Below are 26253 nucleotides of genomic sequence, written 5' to 3' on the forward strand. Positions count from 1 at the left end.
TGATTGATGTGGAGGCCCAGAAGGGACAAAGAAAAAAATGTTATGCCAACTGTACGGTGCCTTCTAGACAGGCAGTTAATAATAACTGGAGCAGTCGAAAGAAAGAATGCATTCCCCAGGAGGAAGGCTCTCTTAGCACACTGCCTGGTCTGAATGACTGAATATGGACTGACGGGCTAGTTTTGCCCTTGACCTCTTTGTCACTGTGCTCAATCCATGAGCAGGGTACAGTAGCTTCCCTCTTCCTATCAAGCGAAGTCTCTTTCTTTTTTTTTTTTCCAACGTTTATTTATTTTTTGGGACAGAGAGAGACAGAGCATGAACGGGGGAGGGGCAGAGAGAGAGGGAGACACAGAATCGGAAACAGGCTCCAGGCTCTGAGCCATCAGCCCAGAGCCCGACGCGGGGCTCGAACTCACGGACCGCGAGATCGTGACCTGGCTGAAGTCGGACGCTTAACCGACTGCGCCACCCAGGCGCCCCAAGCGAAGTCTCTAACGGGGAGCCCCTGGTGAGGTGGTTCCTTCCGCCCCATCCCCCCATTCCTCCCAGTTACCTTTATCACATCTCATCTGACCTGATCTTGCTGAGAACATCAGCCACCCCACAGTCATCAAAATGCCCAAACTTATCAGCAAGGAGTCCAAGAATCCCTTCCCAGTCTGGCCCAATTCAGTTAGTTTTCTATTGCTGTTTTTACAAATTACAACAAACTTAGTGTCTTAAAACAGCACAAATTTATTATCTGACAGTTACAGAGATCAGAAGTCTGAAATAGGTTTTACTGGGCTCAAATCAAGGAGTCTGTAGAGCTGTGTTCTTTCTGGGACTTTCGGGGAGAAGCCACCCATTCCTTTTCCAGGCTCAAGGGGCCACCTGTGTTCGTGCCACTCTGACTTCTCCTTCTGGGACAGCTCCTCCTCTGGCCCTCTTGCCTCCCTTGTTAGGACCCTCGTGATACCCCTGGACCAGCCACGATAACGCAGGGTCATCGCACCATCTCAGACAAGGTAACATATCCACAGGTCCCGGGGATCGGGATAGGGACATCTCTGGGGCTGTTTTTGTCTAGGACATCGATCCTCCCAGATTCACGTCCCATGGCCTTCCTTCGCTTGACCTCTGCATTCTACATTCCCAGCACATACAGGTAAGAGGCCAAACTCTGGAGTCTGACTGTTGGGGTTCAAATCAGTGTCTGCCACTTACTTGCTAAATGGATTTGGACAAGTAGTTATTGGTGTTGTTTTCACCTGGATCTAAACACGATTATAAGGGAAAAAGATAAAGGACACCACAAGGAAGCAGTTACCCAAATCCAGACTGCTTGCTGTTCCGCAGGCACCAATGGCCTGCTTTCTCATTGAAATCTCTATTATAAAGGATGGTGGGTCACCGTGTGTGTGTGTGGGGGGGGGGGGGGGGTGGGGGTTGAGGGATGGATCCAACCAAATTGCATGTTGGGGCCCAGGTCTGGATGTGGAGGTCAAAAGGGAGACAGTCAGGGAAATGTGACTCTAAACCAGCCCTCAGAGGATCATAAGAATTATCTAAGTGTCATAGTGGCATGGTGCTAAATATTCTTAAAGTTTTTCTTAAGACCTATCCCATAAATACGGCGATATACTCACAAGCACCCTTTCAAAGCGAAATGACATTATACCTGGGACTCTCCTTAAAGATGTGCAGGGAAAAAAGGAAGAGGGGAGTACATGAAACAAGATGGCCAGAACATGAACCGCTAAGCTCAGTGACTGGTACCCCGGACGTGATTATACCATTCCACTTTTCCACCTAAAATTTTCCTCAATACGTCTCTGTAAAAATAAATCTCCTAGAAAGCTACTCATTCCTAGGCTCTGCCAGAAAGTCAAAGGTCCCCCTGTCCACCTCCCGTGACGGTTTATCACATCTTTACCATCACCGCACCTCATTACCCCCTATTATTCAGGCCTCCGGATGCTCGCCCGGTGCTGGGCACAGGTGGCCCGCAGAGGCGCTGGGCAGGGGCGGGACCCAGCAGGTGAGGCGCGCAGGTGGGCGGCGGGGGCACCAGCAGGTGCGGGACCGGGTGGGATCCCCGCCCTGCGCCCGCCGATGCTCCTGCTCCAGCGGCGATCCACACCGGTCCCGAAGCGCAGGGCGTGTGCCCGGTGCGGAACGCGAGGCGTCAGTCACCACGAGGTCGCTCTGCCACCTACAGACAGCGGGTTCACGGGTCCGCGTACTTCCTCCGGCGACCTCAGTCTGCCCGACGTGGGCTCCGGACCGCGCCGCCCAGGGCCTGGCCACGCCCGCCCGCCGCGGGCGCCGTTTACCTCCCTGTCCCGAGGCCAGGCCCGCGGCGGCCGGGAAGCTGGCTCCCCTCCCTCCCCACGCCGGGACTGCCTCACCTCCCACGCTTCCAAAGCCCTTCTCGGGCCGCCCAGACTGCGCCTGCGCGAAGGCGGACGCCAGGCGCGCAACCCCACCGCGTTTCGTCAAGCCCCGCGATACCTCACCCCTCGCGCCGACCCGCCCACCCCAACGGCTCGGCGGACCTGGAACGTTCTAAACTTCTGCGCACGCGCTCTGCGGTCTTTAACATCCCGGCTCCGCCCTCCTCGGCCACGCCCCTTTCCTTCGGGGAGCTTTTCGTCCCCACGTCTTGCCAATCATCCACTTCTTCCCTGGAGCGACCTCGCAACAGGTCTCTGATTGGCTCATCATGGGAGCCAACGCCTAGGATGGGGGTTGACGATAGGCTGTGAGCCGGTCTCGCCTCCCGGCAGTTTGCGCGAAGCGTGATTGGCCGACGCCTCCGTCCAATCAGCGGTGGGCTGTCGGATTCAAACCGGGAGCGTTCGGCCTGCGGTCGGTTGGTCGCAGTCGAGTCGTTGGCTTGGCCCGACGTGGACGTGTGGTCCTGCTGCGCCCGCTCTTCGAGCCCCGTCGCTCCCGCCCGCCCGCAGGATGGCTCACAAGCAGATCTACTACTCGGACAAGTACTTCGACGAGCATTACGAGTACCGGTGAGGGGCCAGCCGGCCGGGCTCTGGGCGGAACCGAAGTCGGGGTCGCAGCGCGGCGGCCGGGGTTCGGGTCGGGGCCCGAGGTCGGAGGTCGGGTCGGGCCGGGGTTGAAGGACGGGGGGCCGGGGTCGAGGCCGGGTCACCCCCGCCCGGGCGGGCGCGTGCGGCCCGCCGGCCTCCGCCCTTTGTTCGCGGAGGCGAGGAGGCCAAGCGGGCCAGGGGGCGAGCTGCCTGGCTGGGGTGTCGGGGTTCGGCGGACCGGGGCAGGCGGCGGGGCGCCTACCCCTCCCTCTAGTCAAGGCCGTGTCCCGCGGCCTCGGTGTGCAGGCCAGGGGGCCTTCGGCTCCCTAGTCGCCGTGAGACGCGCCCGGACTCCCCCCGGCGGTGGGACAAGCAGCGAGGACGCGGCGGCTGGGAGGCGCCCGGCACTTCCGGCCGTGGCCGTGCGGGGGGCCGGCACCCTCCGGGCGGGGCTCGGGGGCGGGGCTCGAGGGGGCCCCGCGGCGGCTGGCCTCGAGTCGGTGTTTCTCCGCTCTCCTGGGTCTTAGAAATGTGTTTTCTGGGGAAAAACGGGGCGTGTTTCTGGGCAGCTCTACCGATTAGTCATTCCTGCCCCGGCTAGAAAATGCGGTTTTCTTGCCACACTTCGATTTGAAGTCTGCCCGCCCAGTTTTGTAGAGGAAGAGCGCAGACACGGTTCTCCCGTGGTGCGTGGGCCTAACGTGCAGTGACGCGCGGCGGGCGTCCGACGGCGGGCAATCGAGGCTGGGACGGGGCGTGCTGCACCGGGGGGCCCCAAGTGGGGGAGGTACTTTCCGGGACTCCGGGCGGTACTTCCGCCCTTGGTTTCCGGACCCCGGCGCAGTTAGTGAGGAGCACCGCGCAAGGTAGACCCCCCAGGCTCGTAGCCCAGTTAGCCGAGCGGTTCGTGGTGGGAGCGGGCAGCGGCAAATTGGGTCTGTTGGGTGTTTGGTTTGTGCTGTAGGTACAGACGTGGCTTTTCCTAGTTTCCTTATGCTGAGGCTCCTCTGCGCCTGGACTTGCAGACCAGGTCCTGTCGGCAGTCGGCCGTCCGCCCTCCTCGGCCGTGTCTTGTTGCTCAGAGCCTCCCGCGTACCTGGCCTTGGCCTCTGCCCACGCGCCCGCGGTCGGGAAGGGAACGTTGGCTTTCGGCAGTATTTTCTCACACGGACTTGGAAAGCGTCCCTGTGCAGTCAGCGGCAGTTCTCTCGGTGCAGCTGCTTCCACCGCCCGATGTTACCTGGCCGGAGACAGCCTGTTCCCGCGGTTGTGACTCCGGCCAGGTCAGCGGGGACACGATTCCGTGGTTGTGCGTAGCGTGGCTACATTGCGCTTCTCCGGGAGAAATGTAACAGCCGTTGCTGTAGAAGGCGGAGACGACATTTGTAGAGCCTTGAACGTGTCTGTTAAAGCAGCATTTCGAGGTAACACAAAATACACGTTTATTGGCTGGCTGTACTAGCAGGAAGGCTTCGGGTCAGAGGTTGGCTATCAGTAAGTATGGGGGCCTCACGTTACCTGTGGGTTTTCAACCGCGCAGGGGGTCAGGGCCCCTGACCCCGTGTTGTTCAGGGGTCAACTGTAGTTCACTGGCACTGGTAAAAAGAGCATAATTGGATTCAGCAGCCTCGTGGCAGGTCTGGCAACATAGTTGTTTTGAGGCTCATTTCTTTTTTGTAAATAATACCAAACGGGTATTTAATTCACCAGTCACAGACTTAAGTTGATGACTGAGTGCTAATGGGCTATGGGTTCCGTTTTCTCCCGTGCGGAAAAGGGTCACTGACCAGATCGCACCTTTCTCACCCCACCTGGCCAACGGACTCAGGTGGTAGCTATTTTACACAGGTCAAGAAACGTGGTTATGGATGACTGTGCAACTTTACTGCTACTGGGAATGGTGGTTTATAAAGATTTTTTTACTGTAATTAAGCAGGGTGCACATTTGTTCTTAAGTTGTATGAAGTTACAATTATGTTCTTGATGGTTTGACATTGGAGAGTATTGCAAGCCTTCCTGAAAAAACTTAAGTTTTGGATATAGGTCATCTGGATAGAAGTCTGTAACTTCTGGAAAACTGAAGGTCATTGTGTAAGGTTGTCAGGTACATGTATATGTGGGACTTGGGTTTGTTTTTGATTTGGATTTGGAAAAAACTTCTAGGGTACATAAGGACTTGTGTGTACTGCAAATCTATAACGTTGAGTAGTGGGAAACCCAAATTAACAAATTAGTTTTTTTCCCTCTTCTGTAAAAGGCTGCATGGGTCTGGGACGACCGTTCTACAGTCAGAAACCATCTCCAATTTACAAGGCTTCTGTGGTCTTAGGTGGCTTCTCTGGCTCCCTGATCACATCAGTCGGCTTCATAACCAACAGGAAAGAACAAGGAAGAGAGTTGGGCACGTTCTTCCCTTTTGAAGACCGTTTCCATCCGTGGCATATTTTCTCCTTACACCCTATTGGCCAGGATTTAAGTCATCAGAGGTAGCTGTAGGGCTGGTTGGGATGTTTTGGAGAACCATGAGCCTGATTTCAGGTATGGGGCTTCTGTTCCTGAAGAACATGGGGACAAGTAGCAAGCAGTCTCTTGGAGAAGAAAAGAGGAGTCCTAAAAAAATGTCTTCTGCTTTTCGACCATATATTCTTCTCTCCCTGTTTTGAACATAGGCCATCAAAAATCAGAATTCGAGATATTAGATGGTTCTGAAGATTGATGCCAACAGTAACATAACAAGAGTTGCTTCAAAAATCTTTATTTTGAACTCAGATTTTGAGTATCCTGAAAATGTATTTCTACAGTGCTCATAATTGTAGGAAAGGTGTATTTACTAATTCTTGGCTGTATCTTAACAGGCATGTCATGCTACCCAGAGAACTTTCCAAACAAGTACCAAAAACCCATCTGATGTCTGAAGAGGAGTGGAGGAGACTCGGTGTCCAGCAGAGTCTAGGCTGGGTCCACTACATGATTCATGAGCCGGGTAAGTTCTGCCATTTAGGAAGGCATTAACTGAGATAAAATAGTAGGGTTGCACTTGTTGAAAATTGTTCAGTAATATTTGATACTGAGTGATAATCCCAAAGTAACCAGTAAGTTTGAGTGGCCGATTGCTTTCCTCCCTAGAAAGAATTTCCATTTTATAAAGTACATAATACATGAGGGAAAGTAACACGTTATTTTCTACCTGCAAAAAGATAAGGAGTAGAAACAAATAGGCAATTCTGCTTTATTTTAAAATGTCTTTTTTTTAATGTGTTGTTATTAATAGTATCTAATTTTGCCAGGAGTATATTTATAATTCTGGTGTTCCCTCCCACCCCTGCCTTTGAAAACCAGGAACTTATTTTAAGATACTTTAAAGTGTCCTCAAGTTCTATGCATAGAAGTTAATGCAGTTTGAAGTGATTTTGATTTGTCTTTTTGTTTAGCCTTCTAGTAAGGGATAATTATTATCTACCACATTAAGATGAAATTAGATAACATAGTGAACCGTGCTATGTGTGTGGTGCCTTATGAGTGTTTGTGTTGATGTGTGGGGTTTTCCAGATACGAGATGGTAAAGTAAAACTTGTGGGGCTAAATTCTATCTACCTTTGTGTTACTAATAAATCTAACTTAAACAACTTGTAATGCTTTCGACAAAATTTGAAGGCATACTATAGCAGCTGAATTAGGTGAAACTGGAGCAGTCTTGTTTTCTGCTTGTTGAAGAAAATCAGCAGTAGCAGCATCAGAAACTGAATTAAAACTTGCTTAGGATTGGGGCATTTAATCGTATCCCAGTTCAAAAGCTCTTTCTCCAGCTAATACCAGAGCAACTGGGGAACTATGGAACCCGGGGCCCCCACTTACAAAGAAACCACCTTTGGGAATGGGCCCCAGGGATCTGTACTTTCTACAGGCCGGTGGGTTTTGATTTTGGTATTCGGTGTCTTTTTCCCATGAAGAGAGGTAACCTTTCTCTTTTCCACCGGAATGGAGATTCTAAAGGTAGAAACCATTTTCCCCAAAGTGATTTCTCTACTTAGTTAGCATCTCTTTCTTCAGGGTAGGTAAAATTAAAAAAACATGGAGGGGAATATTGTCATTATCAGCTTGTTTTCTGTTTACAGTTGACAGTGACTTGAAGCAAAATGTATTTCGGATACTTCGATAAGTAACAGTTGATCGTGGATTGATTTTATTTTGGTTCAATTCAGAATTGGAATTTTGGATTTAGTGAATGAAAATTAACTGTATTGTATTAAAATTATATAAAATATTTTGTTTCCACAGAACCACATATTCTTCTCTTTAGACGACCTCTTCCAAAAGAACAACAAAAATGAAGTATATCTGGGGATCGTCAATTAAATCTTCTTCAAATTTAATGTATATGTGTATATAAGGTAGTATTCAGTGAATACTTGAAAAATGTACAAATTGTTCATCCATTCCTGTGCATAAGCTGTATTCTTCACAGCAACAGAGCTCAGTTAAATGCAACTGCAAGTAGGTTACTGTAAGGTATTCAAGATAAATTTCTTCTAGTCAGTTTTTCTCTTAATATAAGTGCCTGTTTGACTTTGCCTGTTATTTTTGTTAAATAAAGTTTATATGTTGCATTTATTTACTGGGGTTTGTTTATTTAAAACAATTTTTGTTTTAATGTTTATTCAGTCATTTTGAGAGAGCGTGCCAATGGGGGAGGGACAGAGAGAATCCCAAGCAGGCTCCTGGCTGTCAGGGGGGAGGGGGTGGGAGAGGGAGGCTTGATCTCCTGAACCTTGAATCATGAGTGGAGATCAAGAGTCAGGCTTAACTGAGCCACCCAGGTGCCCCAAGGGGTTTTTCTTAAGGTTAATTTGTGTCTACTGAGGTGGTTAGATGATTTCAGTTTTACAATGTTGGTCTGGAGGAGATAAATGTAAAGAAATACTAAATGGGTTTAAAAAGGCTTGGTTTGATGAGGGTACCATGAGTTCACTTAAAAAGCAGGACTAAGTTTCATAGAGACATTAGATTTCACTGCTCTGCTGTTAGTTTAGTCCCTGGAGAACGGTCCAATGTGTCTAAGAACTGTCCCATCTGGTGGCCTTAAGGGAAACCACTGAGTCCTATTCGGCTCCATTTACCAAGTAGGCGTAATGCTCCCCAGAAAATATCACCGCAGTTTTAAAGTTGAAAGGCACTGTGAAACACCCTTATTTATTTATTTATTTATTTATTTATTTATTTAAATTTTAACGTTTATTTATTTTTGAGACAGAGACAGAGCATGAACGGGGAAGGGTCAGAGAGAGAGGGAGACACAGAATCCGAAACAGGCTCCAGGCTCTGAGCTGTCAGCACAGAGCCCGACGTGGGGCTCGAACTCACAGACTGCGAGATCATGACCTGAGCCGAAGTCGGCCGCCCAACCGACTGAGCCACCCAGGCGCCCCTGAAACACCTTTTATTCGAGATACATGTCGTGTCTGTCAAATTGCCTTTAGCTGCTACGGTACTCTAGGGTGAATGCAAACACAGACTCTCTTTGCTGTGCTGGGGAACACGTTCAGATGACAGTCTGGTGGTCCCTCCTCTGCCCCTCTGTCTTCATACATGGATGAGGACTGCAAATCCTACCAGTGGTGCTGAGCAGCAGCCTAGAACTCATTTCTGCCCCTGGGGGCCCAGGATTAGCAAGCAAGATGACAGAATTGCTGGGTGAGCCTTGTTGCCCTGTGGGTAAACCAAACGGTACAGAGTGAGAGGGGCCACCGGCCTCCGCCTCCAGCAGTGGTGGCTGCCAGTTCCCAGGCCCAAACCTGGTGAACCTAGCCGTCCCCATTTCCCGCCTTAAATTCCTGCTGGTCCGAGAACCCAAGCGTCCATACTGGGGGCAGCAAACCTGCGGCTGGGCTCCTAATTAACCCCTACTGGCCAGACAGCCTGCGCGGGGGGGTGGTGCCCAACCCAACCCCCAGGCCGCCCGCGCCCGCCATGGCCACACCAGGCCACTTTCCCTGACTTTTCCTCGCGGTCATTGGCTGTCCGCCGGAAGGAACGCGGCAGCCGTGAACTGATTTTCCGTGCTCACTTCCGGGGTGCTGGAAGTCCGTGCTTTCCTTGGCCCCATACACCACGTGGTACGCGGCCCCTTCCTCCGCCTCCGGTGTCCCCCGCCCCGCCCCACGCGGGCCCTGCGCGGCAGCCGCCCTGCGCACTTCCGGCCGGGAGCGGGGCGGGGCCGGGCGCGTTTCTGTGACGCACTTCCCGGCGTCCTCTCCGAAGGCGGAAAAGCGGGGAGGAGGAGCGCAGCGCGTCCGTGCCACCAGCCGACGGGGCGGTTGCTGGCCTTCAGGGCAGGGTCTCCCCCGAGCCGTGCGCCATGGCGTCGGAGGGGCCGCGGGAGCCCGCGGGCGAGGTGAGGACGGCGCCCCGCACTGGGGCGGCGGGGCGGCCTCCTAAGCGGGGGAGGACGCGGCCCCTGGAGGGAGGCCGTCCGGGTGCCCGGGGGAGGCGACCCCGCGCCGCCTCGCCGCGCTCGTGGAGGGGAGCGGCCGGCTTCCAGTAGCGGTGCGAACGTGCGCTGGAGCGGTAGCCGCCGCCGGCCCGCCGCGAAGGGAAGAGTGTGCTTTGTAAGCGCGTCCGCGGAAGTCAATGTTAGTGCGCTTCAAGAAACCGAAAGAGCGGGTTTTACGTCCAAGTCCCAAGGGTGTGGGACGCTAGGACGATTTCTAGCAAAGCCTGCTTCTGCGTGCCCACAAGACAGCCCTTAATGGTTCGCCGAGCGAAAAGCAACGGTTTTATGTAACTTTTGAGAAAATTCGGTGGAGGTAAACTTGCGCGGTGCGTTTGTGTTTCCGTTGGCCGCTGGCGGGCGGTTGTGGGTTCTCCCGGACTCAGGCGGAGAGAGGTCGGAATCCCCGCACTGCTGGTGGGAGCGAAGGGGGTGCTGTCAGTTGTCCTCACTACGTGTTCTGGATGGGATTTTATTTCCGCTCTCACTGCCTGCCCTCCCCGCCCTTTGTAATATTTGGTAGAATACTTTTTTTTTTTTTTTTAATATAAAAAGCGTTGGGGGAGAAGTTGTTAGCGAACAAATTATTATTTTTATGAGCGCGAGGTATTTGAACAACGGACGTACTGGAATTAGCGTTTCTGGGGCTGCTAGAACCGTGCCGCTTTCTTGGGTTTTTTTTGGTTCACATTTGGCTTGCCTCAGAATGTCTGTAGTTAACCACCTCTCCCCCTTTTTTTTTCCCTCAGGGCATCAAGTTGTCAGCAGATGTCAAACCGTTTGTCCCCAAATTTGCTGGGCTCAATGTGGTGTGGTCAGAGTCTTCGGAAGCTCGTGTGTTCCCTAGCTGTGCAGCCCCGTATTATGCGTGTGCTCAGGAGCTGCCGGGGCCTGAGTACGTACCCTTCTCAATGTCTTGTGGTACCTGGGGACCTGATGGAGGGAGGTTAGACTTCGATATATACCGCACCTAACCTGTTTAAAGTTCTCGAAAGACTGGAGGATGCTCCTCAGCCGAGAAGAGTCTGAGCCAGTGGCACCACCTAACTGTGCCCTGCATCAAGACGGAAACCTCAACTCTCCCTTCCTTTCTCCACACTCATGCCATCATTTGGGGCAAAGAAAGTATGGGGATTGCGTTGCATTCGTTAGTAGGAAACTTAATTTCAGGGATCATTTGTGCATAGGGTTTGAAACTATATCAGGTATCTGATGGGACAGGGAATGGGCGGCAGACAGAAGCCCAGACAAAGAAACCTGCTCTTTGGGTTTAGGGTTTAACATTTTAAAATCATGCTTGGGGAGGAGTGGGGACTCTCAAACATGGCTGCTGCTTTGTGTGGATAGTACTTTGGAAATTGTTGAGTTTTGCTTTAACCATTTTTCTTTATAAGCGTCCTGGGGAGAAGGATTCTTCGAGTTTGGGTTATAAAATTCTTCTACGTTTGAGTCGAAAGGAGGCTTATGTTGTTTTTTAAGTTTTCCTTTTCCTTCTTGAGATTTCATTCTTTAGGTATTTAGAAAATGGTTTCTGTTATTAGCTGAGTTTAGAAAAACATGTATTAAGCATTTTGTGTTGTTCCGTAGAGTACTTGTAGATTTTACTTGTAAGGTATGCATCCCCTTTATGTGAGAATTGTCTTTACACTCCTTTAATGTGGGTCATACTTGTTTCTTTTCCATGTCTGCATAGTATGATTGAAAATAGTTTAAACTTCATATAAATCCTACAGTGGTATTCTCAAAGATGAAAATTGGAATAAATAATAAAATTATCAAGTTGTCCGATGTACTTAGGTTGTATTTTTTTTTAATTAAAAAAAATTTTTTTTAATGTTTATTTTTGACAGAGACAGTATGGGCGGGGGAGGGGCAGAGAGAGGGAGACCCAGAATCCGAAGCAGGCTCCAGGCTCTGAGGTGTCAGCGCAGAGCCCGACGCGGGGTTCGAACTCACAGACTGCGAGATCATGACCTGAGCCGAAGTCGGACTCTCAACCAACTGAGCCACCCAGGCGCCCCTAGGTTGTGTTTTTTTTGATAGAGTTGGAGGTTCTACCTGTATGTGCTAGGGTAGGAATACCCAGGTTTTCCATTGTAATTTCATCCTTTGTAAAAGGAAGGTTGGCATGGATCACGTTTGAGCTGTTCCGTACCTTAGGTGGTTCACAAGATAAAGTAGGAGATATATTTCACTCAGTGGCGAGGATTCGAAGCCATGTACTGGGTGGGATTCCAGTTACCCAAAATAAAGGTGGAAAACATTCCTGCAGCTAAAGTAATGTTCTGGCAGTGGCATGAATGGGGATGAAATTGAGGCTTATAGGATTGCTAAGTTTAAAAATGAAGTTTCTTTATCTCTTGTCCTTTTTTAGCTTTGATTTTTTTTTTTTTAAGTTCTTTATAAGCAAGGAAAAGATTGGCTGACAGTATTCCTTCCTGAGGAAAAAAACAAGGACAAAGGCACGAAAGCAGAGGGGCGGGGTCAGGAAAGACAGGGGCCTTTGAAGGGGACAAAATGGGGATACACATATTTGAGAACTGATTATCTAGTCTGTTCTCATGGAGGATAAGAAGTCTTTGCATGAGCCAGATTTTGTGTAAATGGGGATCTCCTCTGATGAAAATAAGGATAGCATTTTCCATAAGGAACTTGTTTCCATGCTCTTGTCCCAACCCATGGGGTGGCGGGGAAGTGTAACGTTCTTTCTACACCTGAGAAACCGAGGCTAGAAACCTGTGTTCAGAGTTATTCAGGTAGGTAGCGCCCAGACCAGAGTTAGAGTCTGTCCTGACCTGTGTTCGTGCATAGTCCCCAAAGCTGCTGTGATGTTGGCAAGTGTTGAGCCTTTCAGTGTGTTGCAGTATGCTGTGAGATGTGGGTGCTTTCTCCTTTTTTTTTTTTTTAAGTAGGCTCCACGCCCTGTGTGGAGTCCATTGTGGGGCTCAAACTCATGATCCTGAGATCAAGACCTGAGATGAGATCAGGAGTCGGATGCTTACCCGGCTGAACCACCCAGGTGCCCCATATGTGGGTGCCTTTAAGTTAAAATCTCTCAGCAGTGAGAACCTGTAGTCCTGGACAGAGTGTGGCTCAGGTCTGTTGGGTGGCTGGAGCGGTGACTGGAGCCCGACACATCCTGGCCCGGCTGCAGGGACGGGGGGCAAGACTTTGCACAACCATCAAGGACACAGGAGCAGGTGTAGGGCTTGGGAGAAGCCCGCATGGTTTAGGCAGGAGGTAGGGAACTGTTGGTTGTGTTTTGAAGGGTGTTGTTACGCTCACTCCTGGATTCTTGCTCTACTCAGAGGGAGAGGGGCTTGAAGACTTTGACTGGGTTGCAGGCACCGAAGCTAGAGGAGAAACTACGGGGAGCCCTGCTGCAAGGAGTGCAGTCTTCAGTGGTCCGTGTGGGTGTTGGTGGGAGAGAGGCTGTGGTGATTTCTGGCTGAATGCATGCACAGCGGTGGGGTCTCTCCTGGGGGTGTGGGTGGGAAGAGGGGCTGCTTGGGGACTAGCTGTACAGCTTGGTGCTCCAGTGCCACTTGGGGAAGAGTGAGCCATCCGGTGGGACAGCCTGTAGGTGGGAGAGCAGGGCCCGGAGTTGGCGAGGGTAAGGGCCTGCAGGTGCGGGTGAGGTCTTGGGGGGAAGGAGGACAGGTGTGGGCTCCCGAGTCTGACTGGAGAGGAGGGAAAGTGCAGGGGAGCACCCTCCATGGACAAGCTTTTGGAAGGTGGGATGGGACCAGTGGAGCTGTTCAAGTGATGTGACAGAGGGCCAGACCCCGAAGATGCCATGGCGAGGAGGCGACCGGGCTTGCAGGAAGGATGTCCTGGAGACTCGGGACTGTTGGTAGGGACGGGGCAGGGAGAAGTGGGCAGGGAGCTCAGTGGGGATCGTGTGAGCATGGGGACTGGGGGGGGGGGGGGCAGACCAGCTGTAGAAGCACTGCCAGTGTAAAGGCGGGGGGTGGGATGAGACGATGGGTGTGAGGGAGGTGTGTTCTGTGGTTTAGGGTCATCTGGGCAGTTTGTGGCAACTGGAGTTTTGCAGACAAGCCATTTGAAGCCCCAACAGATGCCGTGGGATGTCTCTGTGACATCTTATTGTGTGGTGCTCTCTGCGCGTAATTGTACTGGGCTTGGATTGGAAGGAAAAATACCAACTTTCCGGTGGGAAGAAAGACCAATGGTGACCTGTGCAAAGTGGGACTAGATTGTGAGCAGAGGCGGGACCCAGACCAAGGTCTCTGGACTCCTGGATGGACATTTTCTGGATGACCACAGCCTTCAAAACCACCGGATCCTGCCTCCCTTTTTCTTCTTTACCTGTTTCATCACTCTTTTCATTTATCCTGTTTTGGAACTTGGGCCGTCATCTTTTTTACTATTTTTTTTTTTTGCTGTCAACCCCTCTTCTTTGCCTGTGTTCTCTTCCGAAGAACAGATTCTTCACTTTTATCTGCTTCCTATTAGATTTTCTGAGCTTCAGATAAAATAAAACGGATTTGCATCTAGAGTTAGCATAGTGGGATTTGAATCTTTTCAAAGAAAGCTTTGAATCTTTTTCTTGGCAGAGAACAGCACTAGACTAGGTGCACAGAGGCAGGTACACGAGGAGTAGTTAATTGCTAGAATTAGTGGACGATCTTACAAGGTCTGAGCTTACTATAAAATGTCGTGGATTCATAGACCGTGATAGCAGGCTGTCCACAGTTAGGTACTGTGTGGGCGTGAATGTAGTGAACATTCTGGTAAGTGTGTAGCAGGTCTAGCCTTGTCACCTGGGTGGTGACTCCCTTCTGCAGCGCAGGCTCCTCCTTGCAGCAGAGCAGAACCTGTGCCTGAACCTTCTGGCCGTTGAACAGCGAGAAGGTGATGCAGGTGTGTGCTCATCAGCTCTGATTTTCCCGCCTTTCAGTGGCCCCGCACACTCTGGGATTTCACTGATTTTCCACCAGAAAAGTTGCAGCTCTGGGAAGTCACAGACACATCTGGTGCTTATTTGTGGGATTCAGAAGGTCCTGTTTTGTGTCTTAACTCTTCTGCGTAGCATTTCGCCGTTGTTCGGCTTTCACTGCAAGGTGGTTGAAACCCCTGGCTGAAAACCATGTTTGCTAACAGAGTCAGCGTTAAGTCACATTTCGGCAGCCCGAGCAGATGGGTCATCTGGTGTCGTTGGCAGGGTTGCAGCTCCTGGGCCACCATTTGCCTGCAGGTTCTGGGTGGGGCTGGCAGATGGGTTTGGGCGGCAGGGCCTGTTAGAGCCCCCTCTGCAGGGAGAATGGTCTGGATGGCCCTGCTGGCCAGCGTGGCTGTGGGAGTCTTGCCCCAGCATTTGACCCCCTGGGAGTGAGGAGCTGGGGCGTCCCTGGGCTTTGCCGCACGTGTGACACAGTCCGGTCACGGATGCCTCAGCGCTGCTGTGAGCACGTGGGACTGGGTCCGCATCTGTCCTTGCAGAGCAAGAAAGAAATGCTGGGAGGTTTTATTTGGCTATTATAGATCTTTCAGTGCTAGAACAAATGACCTCAACAGTAGTGAGAAGTTGAAATGTGTCTAGTCCAGAAGTGCTCCTTGGTTTGTGGTACGAAATCTGTCACTAAATTTGCCCTTTTTATCTAGGCAGAAACTCTACACTGAAGATGTGGCCTTTGGAGTTTCAGCTTTTCCACCTCAGTATCTGTCCTCTGAGCTCGCCGTCCATCCGTGCAGCTACTCTCCTTACCCCGTGGAGTCTACACCGCGCGTGTGCCCGGTGCCCGGCGCCCCGTATGCTTACGGCCACCCCGGCTGTTACCGAGCATTTCAGACCCTGAAGCCACGGAGCGAGCAGGTGTGCGCTGTCCCTCAAGGCACAAGAGCTGTGTTTGAGGTTCGCAGGTGCCGTGGTGTGTCGGCTGCTTGAGCGTTTAAGACGCAGAGTTGGTCGATTCTCACGTGATACTTAAGTGTCGCTTATCACTTTTGTGTCTTTAAGAATTGATTTTTGTTTAAGCTTTTTTGAAATGGTTGAGTTGTGAATAGTTACAGATTTGCAATTTTAAGCCTTTTATATGAGGGTAGGTTTCCTTAATTCATGTTAACTTTTTAATTTTTCCTGCAGAAAAAAACGTATGATGAACAAAAGTTTGATAGCAAGAAGGCTGACGGATCTCTGCCATCTGATCTAAAATCAGGTAGAGGCTCACATCCTACTTACATTCTCGCGGATGCTAATTTGAAATCAGGTGACGGTGACAGACTCTCTGATGTTATATCGTCCTACCCCGTTCGCCCCAGAAACGCCACTGTCCTTTGTACACCGGTTCCTGCGAGCATGCTCGCTGAGAAGAGCAGAGGCCAGTGGGCTCCTGTGGGATCCTGGAGGCCTCTCCCCCCCGGGGAAGGACCTGTTGTTGGGGAGGCTCCATGATGTGCCCTTTCCTGTGCAAAAACCCACTTGGCGAGTAGGTGACACCACAGGCCTCGGAACATGTCCTTAAGCAGATCGCAGCCACATCCTCTACTGTGTTTGACCATGTTTGTTCTTGAAGTCGCTTCTCTACTGTTCATGTGGGACGCTTTTTAGTAGGTGGGAGAATTTCCTGTTTACATCCCATCGTGAGCAGTAGCAGACCTTGGTGGTGTAGTTACCCAGGGGACATGTCTACTCTGGCCTTGGAAACTGCTGTTCCAGGCTGTGGCCGAAAGTTAGCGATTCTGCGTGGTGCTTTTTCCTGTAAATCATGTACTAGTGCAGTTTAATGGCTTATTTATATAGAGTCAAAGTCTTTTTTTTTTTTAAGTTTATTTTGAGAAAGAGACAGCATGAGTAGGGGAAGGGCTGAGAGAGAGAGAGGGAGGGAAGAAGGGAGGAAAGAGAGAGAATCCCAAGCAGGCTCCACGCTGCCAGTGCAGAGTCCAATGCGGGGCTTGAGCTCCCCAAACTGTGAGATCATGACCTGAGCTGAAACCAAGAGTTGAATGCTCAACTGACGGAGCCACCTGGGCATCCCAAGAGTTAAAGCCTTTGTAGTAGCTTTATTTTCTGGGAACGGTCAATTTCTTTACATGTGTAACTTATATTACCTGGTATACAAACTTTTCTCTTTGTGTTGACTTTACTCCAAAACCATTTGGCACGTGGGAACGTGAAAGGGAAGTTGAACAGTTAACCGTAATGACTCTGGTCTCATGGTTAAATGCAGGGGCTTCGTGGTGTCGCAGCCCACGTTAGGATTCATCTGTTTTGGAAGGAGAAAAATGGGAAAGAGGTTCCAAGTTTAATTTTACTTGCTGTGTTTCAAAATTCCTCTCTAGTGTGGAAGATTTGACACTGAAAAGAAAATCGTTGGCCTACCCGTAAATTTTCAGAACTCTATAGGTGCAGCATAATTAGATTGAGGGAACTCGTTCATTGGCTTCAGAACTGCGCCCGACGTTGGCGGTGTGCTTTGCTTGTTTCTGCCCGTTGGCCCGGCCAGAGCAGCTGGCCCCTGCGGTCCCTTCCGTTTTCCACCGTCTCGCAGGTTGGCAACACTAGCAAAAGCGAGGGCGTTTGGACGGTGCCGCGTCGCTGCGTCAGCCGCAGTAGACTTCCTGCTGTGCCGTTGAAGCGTGAGTGCGGGTCAGCGCACGGCCCCTCCATCTTTACCCCGCTTTTCATTCTGCAAACACAGATGGTTATCACAGACGAACGGACAGGAAATCCAGAATCATCGAGAAAAGTGCATCTGCCTCCAAACCAGAGTTTGAATTTACCAGGATGGATTTTCCTGAACTGCAGGGTCCAGAGAACAGGGAGATCGCAGAGACACGGAAGCAGCCCCGGTGGGGGCCTCTGCGCTCCGCCTCAGCTGACCTCTCTCTCCTGGGAGAGGTGGGGGAACCCGCCACGGGGACAGCAGAGGTGAGTGCGGGGCCTCCTCTCCGTTCCATTCCTCTTCCCCTGTCACCCCCGTGTGGCTGTCATGGGCGGTGGGTCTTGGTGTGCGGGTCCCCAGAGGACCTTCTGTGTGGGCTGCGGCCCCGAGTACAGCTGCTGTTCTAGAAGAATCCCTAATTAGCCGCTCTGTGTTTGCTGCCTGCTGCTTCAGCTGCGCTCGGTTCTGGTGAGCGTCCCGCTGCCCACACGGCTCCTCGAGAGCATCTGCGCCAGCGTGGCATTGGGCAGCTCACTTAGCGGTACCGACAGAAGTCGTTGTAGTCAAACAGTAGTATCTCGGACTGCAGGGAGTAGCTTCCGATTTTTTCTGGCCTTTGACCTGTACCTCTCGCTGATGAGTCCGCAGACTCTGCAGAATGATGGCTGGAAGTGTGTTTTGTTTGCCGCTTAGTGACTTTAAAATATGCCGTGTTCCACATTCGGTCTCACGGTTTGAGTTCATCCAGGTTCCAGGAAAAACATGCTCAGGTCAGTAGTCCCTAAGACGGCTTGTGACAAATATCTGTTGTGGGAGGGCGGGAAGGCCAGGAGAACAGACACCAGGAAGGGGGTGGCTCCCCCCTCCGCTTCCCCCTTGAGCGGAGCAGGCATTCTGCCTCTTCATACGCTCTTGGGTGCCGAGGCGGGCAGAAGAGCCACTGTTCCCCCGCGTGGCCCCTGTCCCTGTCGCACCGCGGCGCTTTCTGGTGGCTCAGCCGTGACAGGGAGGGCCGGCTGGCCGCCTCATGTACAAGGCTCTCCGATTGGTGTGGCCCCAGCTGGGTGTGTGTGGTAGCTGAGAGTCCAGGGGCCCCCGTCTGAATCACCGCTGCTCTGTGCGTATCCGAGCCCGTGAGCACTCTAGGGAAGTGGGACAGGATTCCGGGGAGGGCCGCAGCGGGTAGGGTCTCACACGTTCTGCCGTGGTCACCTGCTCCTGCTTGAGCACTGCGGATCTGGACGAAGTGAGGCACACGTGCTGTGTCAGGACATTTACAGACTCATGGCCTTGTGACGTGTTCACACTCAAATTACATGTGGGGTTTAAAATTTTTCTTTCTAGAAGGAAGATTTTCCTTAGTAGTAGATCTTTAAACACAAGAAAAAAAACAATTGACCTTGAACAACACAGGTTTGAACTCCACTTAGTTGTGGAGTTTTCTTTTTTTTTTTTTCTTTCCTGATAAAATCAGTACAGTACCGTAAACATATTTTCTTTTCGTTGTAATTCTCTAAAATGTTTTTTTGTCTCCAGCTCTTTTCGTCATAAGAATACAGCCTAATGTGGGATGTGCGTGTTAACCCTTCATGTGGTCGATCATAATGCTTCCGGTCAATAGTAGGCTATTAGTAATTAAGTTTTGGGGGGAATCCAGAGTTAACATGTGGATTTTTAACTGAGCTCCAGGGGTGAGCACCCCAACCCTCAGGTTGCTCAACATCTGTATTTGTCTGAAGTTGTACAAGAGAAAACCGTGTTAAGCATTTAAATCTTTTTTTAATGGAATGTTGTGGGAACTAAGGGGATTCCCCTCAATTTGAAAGCGTGGGGGAAGGGCAGAGAGAGAGAATCCCAAGCAGACTCCGCTCTGTCAGCACAGAGCCCAACTCGGGGCTTGAACTCCCAAACAGATCATGACCTGAGCCAAAATCACGAGTCGGATGCTTAAGTGAGCCACCCAGGCACCCATGTTTGAGTTTTTAAAATTTGGGGCATTTTTCCTTGTCGTAAGTATCTTGTGAAAACTGGTGGTGCTGAATCTTTATTGATATGTGTAATTTACGTGATTGTTCTTGAAAGTGGTTTCTGGTGTTTCATTGGCCTCAGTGAGCGTGTAAGTTATATTTATTAGAAGAACAGGCTGTGTTTAAGTAATTTTATTTTTTATTACTGGGCTCAGATTTAATGAAATGGCAAAGTGGGAAAATTTTTGAAGGATACGAGCTTTAGAATTTATTTTAAACCCATTCAGGTTTGAATGTGTCACTTACCTTTTGCCTTGAGCACTGCCTGTCACCTGGCAGTCTTCGTGTGCCCACCTGCCCCCGTGTCGTCTGCCGCCTCGTGCTCCGTGTGTGGCCCTTTTTGGCTTTACAGAAGGGTGTGTGGGTTACAAGACGTACATTGGTTGTCTCTGGACCTTCGGGTGGACTTTGGGTGTGGGGAACCGTGGCTCCCGCCTTCTCTTGGGGGCCCCCGGCCGCAGGCGGTGTGGGCACTTGTGTGCTGGCGCGGAAGTCGTGTCACACTGATCTTTTACAAGGGGTGTGGTACGTGTGCTGCGATCCCCTTACTGGGTGCACATGAAAGCAACGCACAGGTGTTTGTCGCCTGGCAGCGAAGGGAGCTCTGGGGGCTCAGCTGAGCTCGGCGGGCGGCTTCTCCTGACAGGAGTGAGGTTTGGCATTTCGCACATATTGTTTATTTGGATTTGTAAAAAAAAAAAAAACAAAACATTTTAAGTTTACTCATTTTGAGAGAGACTGAGTGTGAGAGTGCGGAAGGGGCAGAGAGAGAGAGAGGAAGAGAGAGAGAATCCCGAGCAGGCTCAGCACTGTCAGCGCGGAGCCAGATGCAGGGCTTGAACTCACAAACCGTAAGATCGTGGCCTGAGCTGAAAACCAAGAGTCGGATGCCTAACCGAGCCACCCAGGCGCCTCACTTATCTGGAATTTTTCATTCGCGCGTATCTTGCAGATTTTAAGAACGGCAAGGGACGCCGTATTTAGAAATGAAGCGATTGCTTTCACTTTGCAACAGCAGGAAAATGCCGGTTTGCCTTTTAGGGTGAAGGAGCGGCGAGAAGCCCGAGCGCGGCCGAGTCCGTGGCCGCTGGCGCCGCGGCCGGGCCCTCCTCGTGCGCCAGAGGTAAGAGCGGCCGTGGCCTCCGTCGGGTGCCGGGCCTCGGCTGCCGGGGCCCCTTCGGACGCCGTCCCGGAGACCTCGTGGGGGCGGGAGGCGGACGCCAGCCCCGAGCCCCCCACGTCTGCGCACGGGGCTGTGAAGCGGGAGCAGAGAATTCTAGAGAGATGTGTCCAGCGTGTCCGATGAAGTGAGACGTTATATGGACTCAGGAACACCTGCTTCCTGAACGATCACCTGCCCCGGTGGTTCTCTGAGGTTCTGGCTCCAGGACCCCTTACGACCCCTCACGACCCCTCCAGCCCCAGGGAGTTGCTGTGTGTGTGCCCGCTGTCCGCATCGGCAGTATTCTCGGTTCAAAATAGTCATTCCCTTACAAGTAACCCCGGTCCCCCGGTACCTGTTAATGGTGTATTTTTGTGAAAAATAACGTTTTCAAGATGAAAACCCTACGATGAGGAGAGCAGTCTCGTTTTGCACTTGCGCAGCTCTCCACCGACCACCGGCTCCCCGAGGCTCGGCCTCAGCGTCGGGCCGTCGTGCGGGCTGAGCCAGCTCCCGGCTGTCCGGAAGCCCGGCCGTGGCCCGGAGGAGAGTGCGCGGGGAGGCACGGGGCTGCTGTGTGTGTCGGGGCGTCGGTTGTGACCCCGCGGGCCCTGCCGGGGTCTTGGGAGCCTCAGACCCCACTGAGAGCTGCCGGCCTGTCCCAGAAGTGACATTCACGAAGAGTTCCGTAATTCTGCCTTCTGTTTGTCTAAGGAGCTTGTCCTGACCAAAGACGTTTTTACGTTTCTCACGTCTGGGACGTGTGTGGTTCAGTAATGGCTTTCACTTAAGAGGTGACTCGGATGGTGTGCGGCTCAGTCTGGCGTCCTCGGGGCGGGGGCGGGGGTGGGGGGAGCCACGGCCTGCCTGGCGCCTGTTGTGCCCGCACAGTCTGGTGGGCGCCTGAGGAGCAGCATTGCCGTACTTAGGCCTGAGACCTAAAAAGCAAGAAATCCCAGTTACCGTGGTGGCTCAGATCTGTGATCTTTGATCTGTGGTGTTAAAGGTCCATTTCGAGGTCAGGGCCAAGATTTCCTCTTTGCCTCGTTGATCTCGTGTGTTTACCGTATGGACTTAACCGTGGAGTAGTTTTTAATCAGAACTGCACCTGTAGTAGTTTGTGTCCCCCCCTGCACCCCCAAGTTGGAAATCCGGTTTCCGGGCAGAGCACCTAGGCTCACAAGTGAATTCAGCCCGCTCCAGGAAGAGAGCTTAGTGAGTGCGGTCGTCTCCGAGAGAAGGTTTAGAGCTCTAGTCTGAGTGTAATTACGCCTGAGTAGTCGCCTCACATGATGACGTGTTTGTAGTTTCTGAGTCTTTTTATTTTACTGTTGAGATTGTTCAACGATTTTGGTTATCTTTGAGCAGAGTTATCTTGGACACCAATGGGTTATGTTGTTCGGCAGACATTATCTACAGAACGGCCACCGGCCCCTAAAAACGTTACTTCCATGATAAACCTAAAGACGGTTGCTTCATCAGACCCCAAAAGCGCTAGTATGTCACCCTCTGAAGTTTTCTCTGCGGACCCGTCCTGCAAAGAGAGACACGTCCACCCTACTAACAAGGTATGTGTCCCACTTGGGTTATGTTGGTCTTCTCTGCCACTGACCGGGTAGTCTCGTCATCTCTTCTCGGCTCCTAGGGGAGTGTCCCATTCTATACTGTCGTCCCGATCTGACTTGGCCCCACTTGCGCCTTGAGAGAAAGTCGAACCCCAGTCCGGGAACACGAGTGGTGGAGAAGGCGGGACCCCAGTCTGGGAACATGAGCGGGGGCTTTTAGAGGGAGGGGCGTGGCCGTGAGCCGTCGTGAAGTCTCTGAGGGAGAGACGCCGGCAGAAGCTTAACGCTCTGGCGTGTGAAGGCTTGCTCTTTCGCCCCCTCGTCCTTCGCCTGTTGAATTCCAGCTGCTCCCTGTTTACTCAACAGTAAAACAGTTGAGTTCCACACTGTGGGATCAGCCGCGTGTCAGTGATGCTTGGCTAACTGCAGCTTTCTTGTTGTAAGATAGCATTTCAGAATCCACATTTCTCTCTCCTTTCAAATAATTTGAAGCTGTCATCTTTATTGGTCCCTTCGTTTCATTTCTTAAAGAGCCTTTTTTATGGGTCTAGATTTTGTTCTCGAATCTCATCGTGTACTGGTACGTTATTTCAGGTTGTAATACGGCCGTACTTGTTTAGTGCAATGATGTCCCGTCTTTTTGAGGGCGAGGATACTCTCTCATACCCCTACTGTCACAGACTGTCCCCCGCAAACGGGAGCTGTGCGTTGACGGTCAGTTTGAGGGAGAGAAGGTGTGCTGGCGACGGGTACGGTGAGGTCACACCTGTGTGCCTGCCCTCACGGCTCTGTGAACCATGTGCAGGACTTCAGCGGAGCGGCCGAGTCCTCTCTGCACTCGGTGCCGCCAGCTCAGGGCGCGTGGGCCTCTGGCTGCTGCTTCCCCTCTGCTGCCGTCTCGCCATCCGAACCAGTTTTCCTGACGCTCAGTTAAATTCTTCGAGTGGAGAGGTTTTGTTTTCGCAGAATCTCTTTTAAAATTATATTTTGATTATAGGCGCAAGGAAAGTTTTAGAAGCGTTTTAAGCTAAAGACGAGAAAATTGGGATCGCCTGTGGTCTGATAACCCAGAGGGCGTGGTCTCGTGTGTAACGGAGATAACGGGGTCACAATGGTTTTTCTCTCTGAAGCCTTCTGCTGTGAATTTTTATTATCAAGATAATGTTACATCAGAAAGTGATACCACAAAGACCTGCTTGTGAACAAGGTCATCTTCTCCTCCCTTTGTTGTTCCCTCCCAGGGAAGCCTGTGTTAACAGCCTGGTATGTGAGCTACCTCAGGGTCCCCAGAGCATCAACAAATAGAGATTTTTTTGTTTTGCTTTTTGAGGTTTTTTTCTTTTAGACAAAAATGGGGTCATTCTGTACGCATCATCCTTCACAGTTACCTTGTTCACTAACAAGATTCCATGGACAGCTCCCGTGGGTCAGTAGGTAAACCTTCTTCTCAGTACCACTGGAGGCCAAGTCCCCGCTGGGGATGAAGCAGACCCCAGATGCTCTGTTGGAGCCCCTGCTCTGTTAGCGCTTCCGTCCTGACAGTCCAGCACTGTGCAGACAGGTACTGTTAGTGCCTCGGAGGGGAAGAAGAGGGAGAGGCTCCGAGGAGATGCCATTGCTCTTGAGCTGGAGTGACGGTGCAGTCCTAGCCTACATCCAGGTGTGGGCGCGAGTGCAAAGGCCCTGAGGCCAAGGTGCATTTGACCTGATTGAAGAAAGGCCAAGGGACTGAGGGGGAGTGGGAACAGTGGCGTCACATCAGCCGGTGTGGGATGGGCCTAGGCAGTTGTCCCATCCGGAGGCTCCACAGCGGGTTCCGATGTGTAGTTTAGGGACCACTGGGCCGTGGTGCCGGAAGGGGCTCGCGAGTGTTTGAAAAGACTTCGAGTCGGTATTAGAGACATTCATCTTCTTTGGCTCAAAAGTAGGTTTGTCCACTTCTACCAGTTTAAAAATAACCGGATGTGACAACTATTTCAGCAGACTTCTTTTCCTCGATTACTCTGCTGAACGCTGGCTCTCTGGAAAATAGGGACGAGGAGCCAAACTCAGAGCGGAGCTGCCCTGTGGTCGTACAACCTGATATCTCAAGTTTGCTGACTCATGGGAGTAAGCACTCTAGTGAATGTCTTAAAAACCCATGATTTTTGCTGTTTTTTGTTCTAGTCCAAAGCGTCACAAGGTGGCGATCCTGAGCAAAATGAAGCCTCAAGAAAGCATAAGAAAAAGAAAGAAAAGTCTAAATCGAAATACGAAGTTTTGACCATTCAAGAGCCGCCAAGGATTGAAGTACATTTATATTTATGACTCACCTCGTATGACGTAACAGTGGGTCTGTTGTGATAGAAACGTGGGTTCGTGCTGGCTTCCGAAGGGAAAGTCTCCATTATTTATTTTCTTTAATAGTCTTTGCCCAGTGCTATAGAAAATAGTTGTCCCCCTTGTCCTTCACTGTGGTGGCCCGGCGTGGTCCCCGAGTTGGCACGGGCGCCCAGCGAGCGCAAGAGTGCGCGAGCGGTCTAGACACGGACTGCCGCCTGGGGTCTGGTAGCGTGTGTACCGCGGGGCTCACGTTTACCCTCAGTATCTCGTTCACCTGGTCTTCCCTTGCCTTGACACGCTGGCTTTTGTGGGGTCTGCTTTTCTATCCAGCAGTGTTACTCTCGTGTGCTTTACTCCGGAGAGAAAGTTAGAATGCCCTAACTCCATCGGGGGCCCTGGCCGAGGGAGTTACATCCAACTTCCAGCGTTGCTCTGTAAATTCTTTTCCTGTGGCGCCCCAAGAAAGCCTGTGTCCTGCATGGAGTTGTGCTGGCTTCTGACTCAGTTCCAGACTCAGTGGCCTGGCTCCTGGCGCTGGCAGAAGTGTGTCTCAGCATCCAGCGTAGGGCCAGACCTGACACTTTCCTGCATACTTAGGGGCTCCCGGGGCTCCTGGAACATCCCCCCGAGGACTTTGGGGTCGCACGTTTGAAGACCTACGACCCTGTAGAGCATTGGTTTGTGCCAACGAGGAGCTCGTGTGTTTGTGCCCTCGTTTCCCACGTAACTTCTGCGACTCAGCTGAGATGTTAACAGAAGCACGCAAGATGCTTTTAAATGGCGGGAACGTCGTCGTTAGAGGCCCCCTGCCCTATTTTCTAGCTTGGGGTCAGCACACGAGACAGGGAGGTTCTGTCTCCTGAGTCTAGACTGACCAACACGCTTGCAGCCTGTGCCCAGGGGGTCAGGGGCCCCCCATGTCCTCGGGACCTTGCTTGCTGCCCGCTGGGGCGGGGCGGGGCGGGGGGGAGGATTACAACATTGCTCCGTAAATCTAAGAGTCAGACAGTGTGGGGCTGGTGTGGGTGCCCTTGAGGACTTGTGTGGGGCTCGTTACAGACGGAAGGACGTGAGCAAGGAAGGGCTTGCACCTAGGCACACTTGCTGCTTGTGGTCCGCGGATGGCTAAAGGGTGTGTGGTTTGCTCAGGACACCGAGGACTTTCCCAGTCTGGCTGCCGCATCCGAGCGCAGGGACCGAGGGGCATCTCCGCGACTTCAATCCAGACAGCAGCCACAGGTAATGTTCCGGTCGAACCCGTCACCGCTCCAGGCTGAACTTTTCTTCCTCGGCTAAACCTTATTTTCCAGATTTCTTTATGTACCAAGACAGGTGGTTTGTTGTGATTCATTCCTTCATTGGAGAATCACATCCAGCATGTTGACGTAAACGTGCTCTAAGCTCAAATGTTTTGTCATCTTTGTACCGAGACTTGGTCACTGACTGCCACTGCTGTGTCAGAAAGGAGGGGCACAGGCTGCTGGTACGGGGGGACAAGAATTCCTTTGTGAGGCAGCAGTGTCTAACGGAACCAAAATAAGAGAGCCTCTAAGATTCATACAAAGTGAAGAGCTGGGTCCCCTTGAACACCCCCCCCCCCCGCCCCCACCCTGGTGGATTCAGGGCTGAACTTGGGATTCGCCACCTAGATGGAGAGGTTGCACATGGCCGGTGTCTTCTCTCGTCTCCAGCATCTTCATTGTCCTTTCGCCTTTTGAGGTGGAATAATTTCACATTTGCGAGAAGTAAAATTCTCAGCCCGTGTGCAAATTAACGGGATTCCCGTGTCATAACTGGGTCACCTTCCATCCCTGCCTGGGGAGGTCTCTGTAGTGGGTCTTTGGGGCCCTTTGTGTTCGCCCCTGACGTGGGCCCTCGTCCAGGCAGGATGGCAGCAGTGGGGGTGCTGGAGTGCATGCATGCAGCAGTCTTCCAGACAGAGCTTACATTTGCTGAGTATATCCCACTCTGTGCCTAAAGTTAATACTTACCTGCTGTATGTATTTTGAAGCCTCTCCCCATGACTTCACGGC

General features: G+C 51.7%; 2 protein-coding genes across 10 annotated transcripts in view; both read left to right on the forward strand.

Moving 5' to 3' along the window:
• Positions 1-2812: 2812 nt before the first annotated feature.
• On the forward strand, positions 2813-7643 carry CKS2 (CDC28 protein kinase regulatory subunit 2). The gene is made up of 3 exons (XM_045468160.1): positions 2813-3011; positions 5888-6015; positions 7311-7643. The coding sequence occupies exons 1-3, from the start codon at positions 2953-2955 to the stop codon at positions 7361-7363; spliced, it is 240 nt and encodes a 79-aa protein (XP_045324116.1). The 5' UTR covers positions 2813-2952; the 3' UTR covers positions 7364-7643.
• Positions 7644-9263: 1620 nt separating this feature from the next.
• The window catches only part of SECISBP2 (SECIS binding protein 2), a 41286-nt gene continuing 24296 nt past the window's right edge, over positions 9264-26253 (forward strand). Inside the window, exons 1-10 of one of the 9 annotated variants that reach the window (XM_045469383.1) lie at positions 9265-9423; positions 10269-10414; positions 15145-15394; positions 15626-15698; positions 15802-15968; positions 17181-17410; positions 20213-20294; positions 21740-21901; positions 24065-24187; positions 25370-25459. In XM_045469383.1, the coding sequence (XP_045325339.1) occupies positions 9388-9423; positions 10269-10414; positions 15145-15394; positions 15626-15698; positions 15802-15968; positions 17181-17410; positions 20213-20294; positions 21740-21901; positions 24065-24187; positions 25370-25459 (1359 nt within the window). In that variant the 5' untranslated portion in view covers positions 9265-9387. Of the gene's footprint in view, positions 9424-10268; positions 10415-15144; positions 15395-15625; positions 15750-15801; positions 15969-17180; positions 17411-20123; positions 20295-21701; positions 21902-24064; positions 24188-25369; positions 25460-26253 lie in introns of all 9 variants that reach the window. The other 8 variants (XM_045469385.1, XM_045469384.1, XM_045469387.1 and 5 more) reach the window with 8 other exon arrangements.

The sequence above is a fragment of the Leopardus geoffroyi genome, chromosome D4, assembly GCF_018350155.1.
Source record: "Leopardus geoffroyi isolate Oge1 chromosome D4, O.geoffroyi_Oge1_pat1.0, whole genome shotgun sequence".
NCBI classification, from domain to species: domain Eukaryota; kingdom Metazoa; phylum Chordata; class Mammalia; order Carnivora; family Felidae; genus Leopardus; species Leopardus geoffroyi.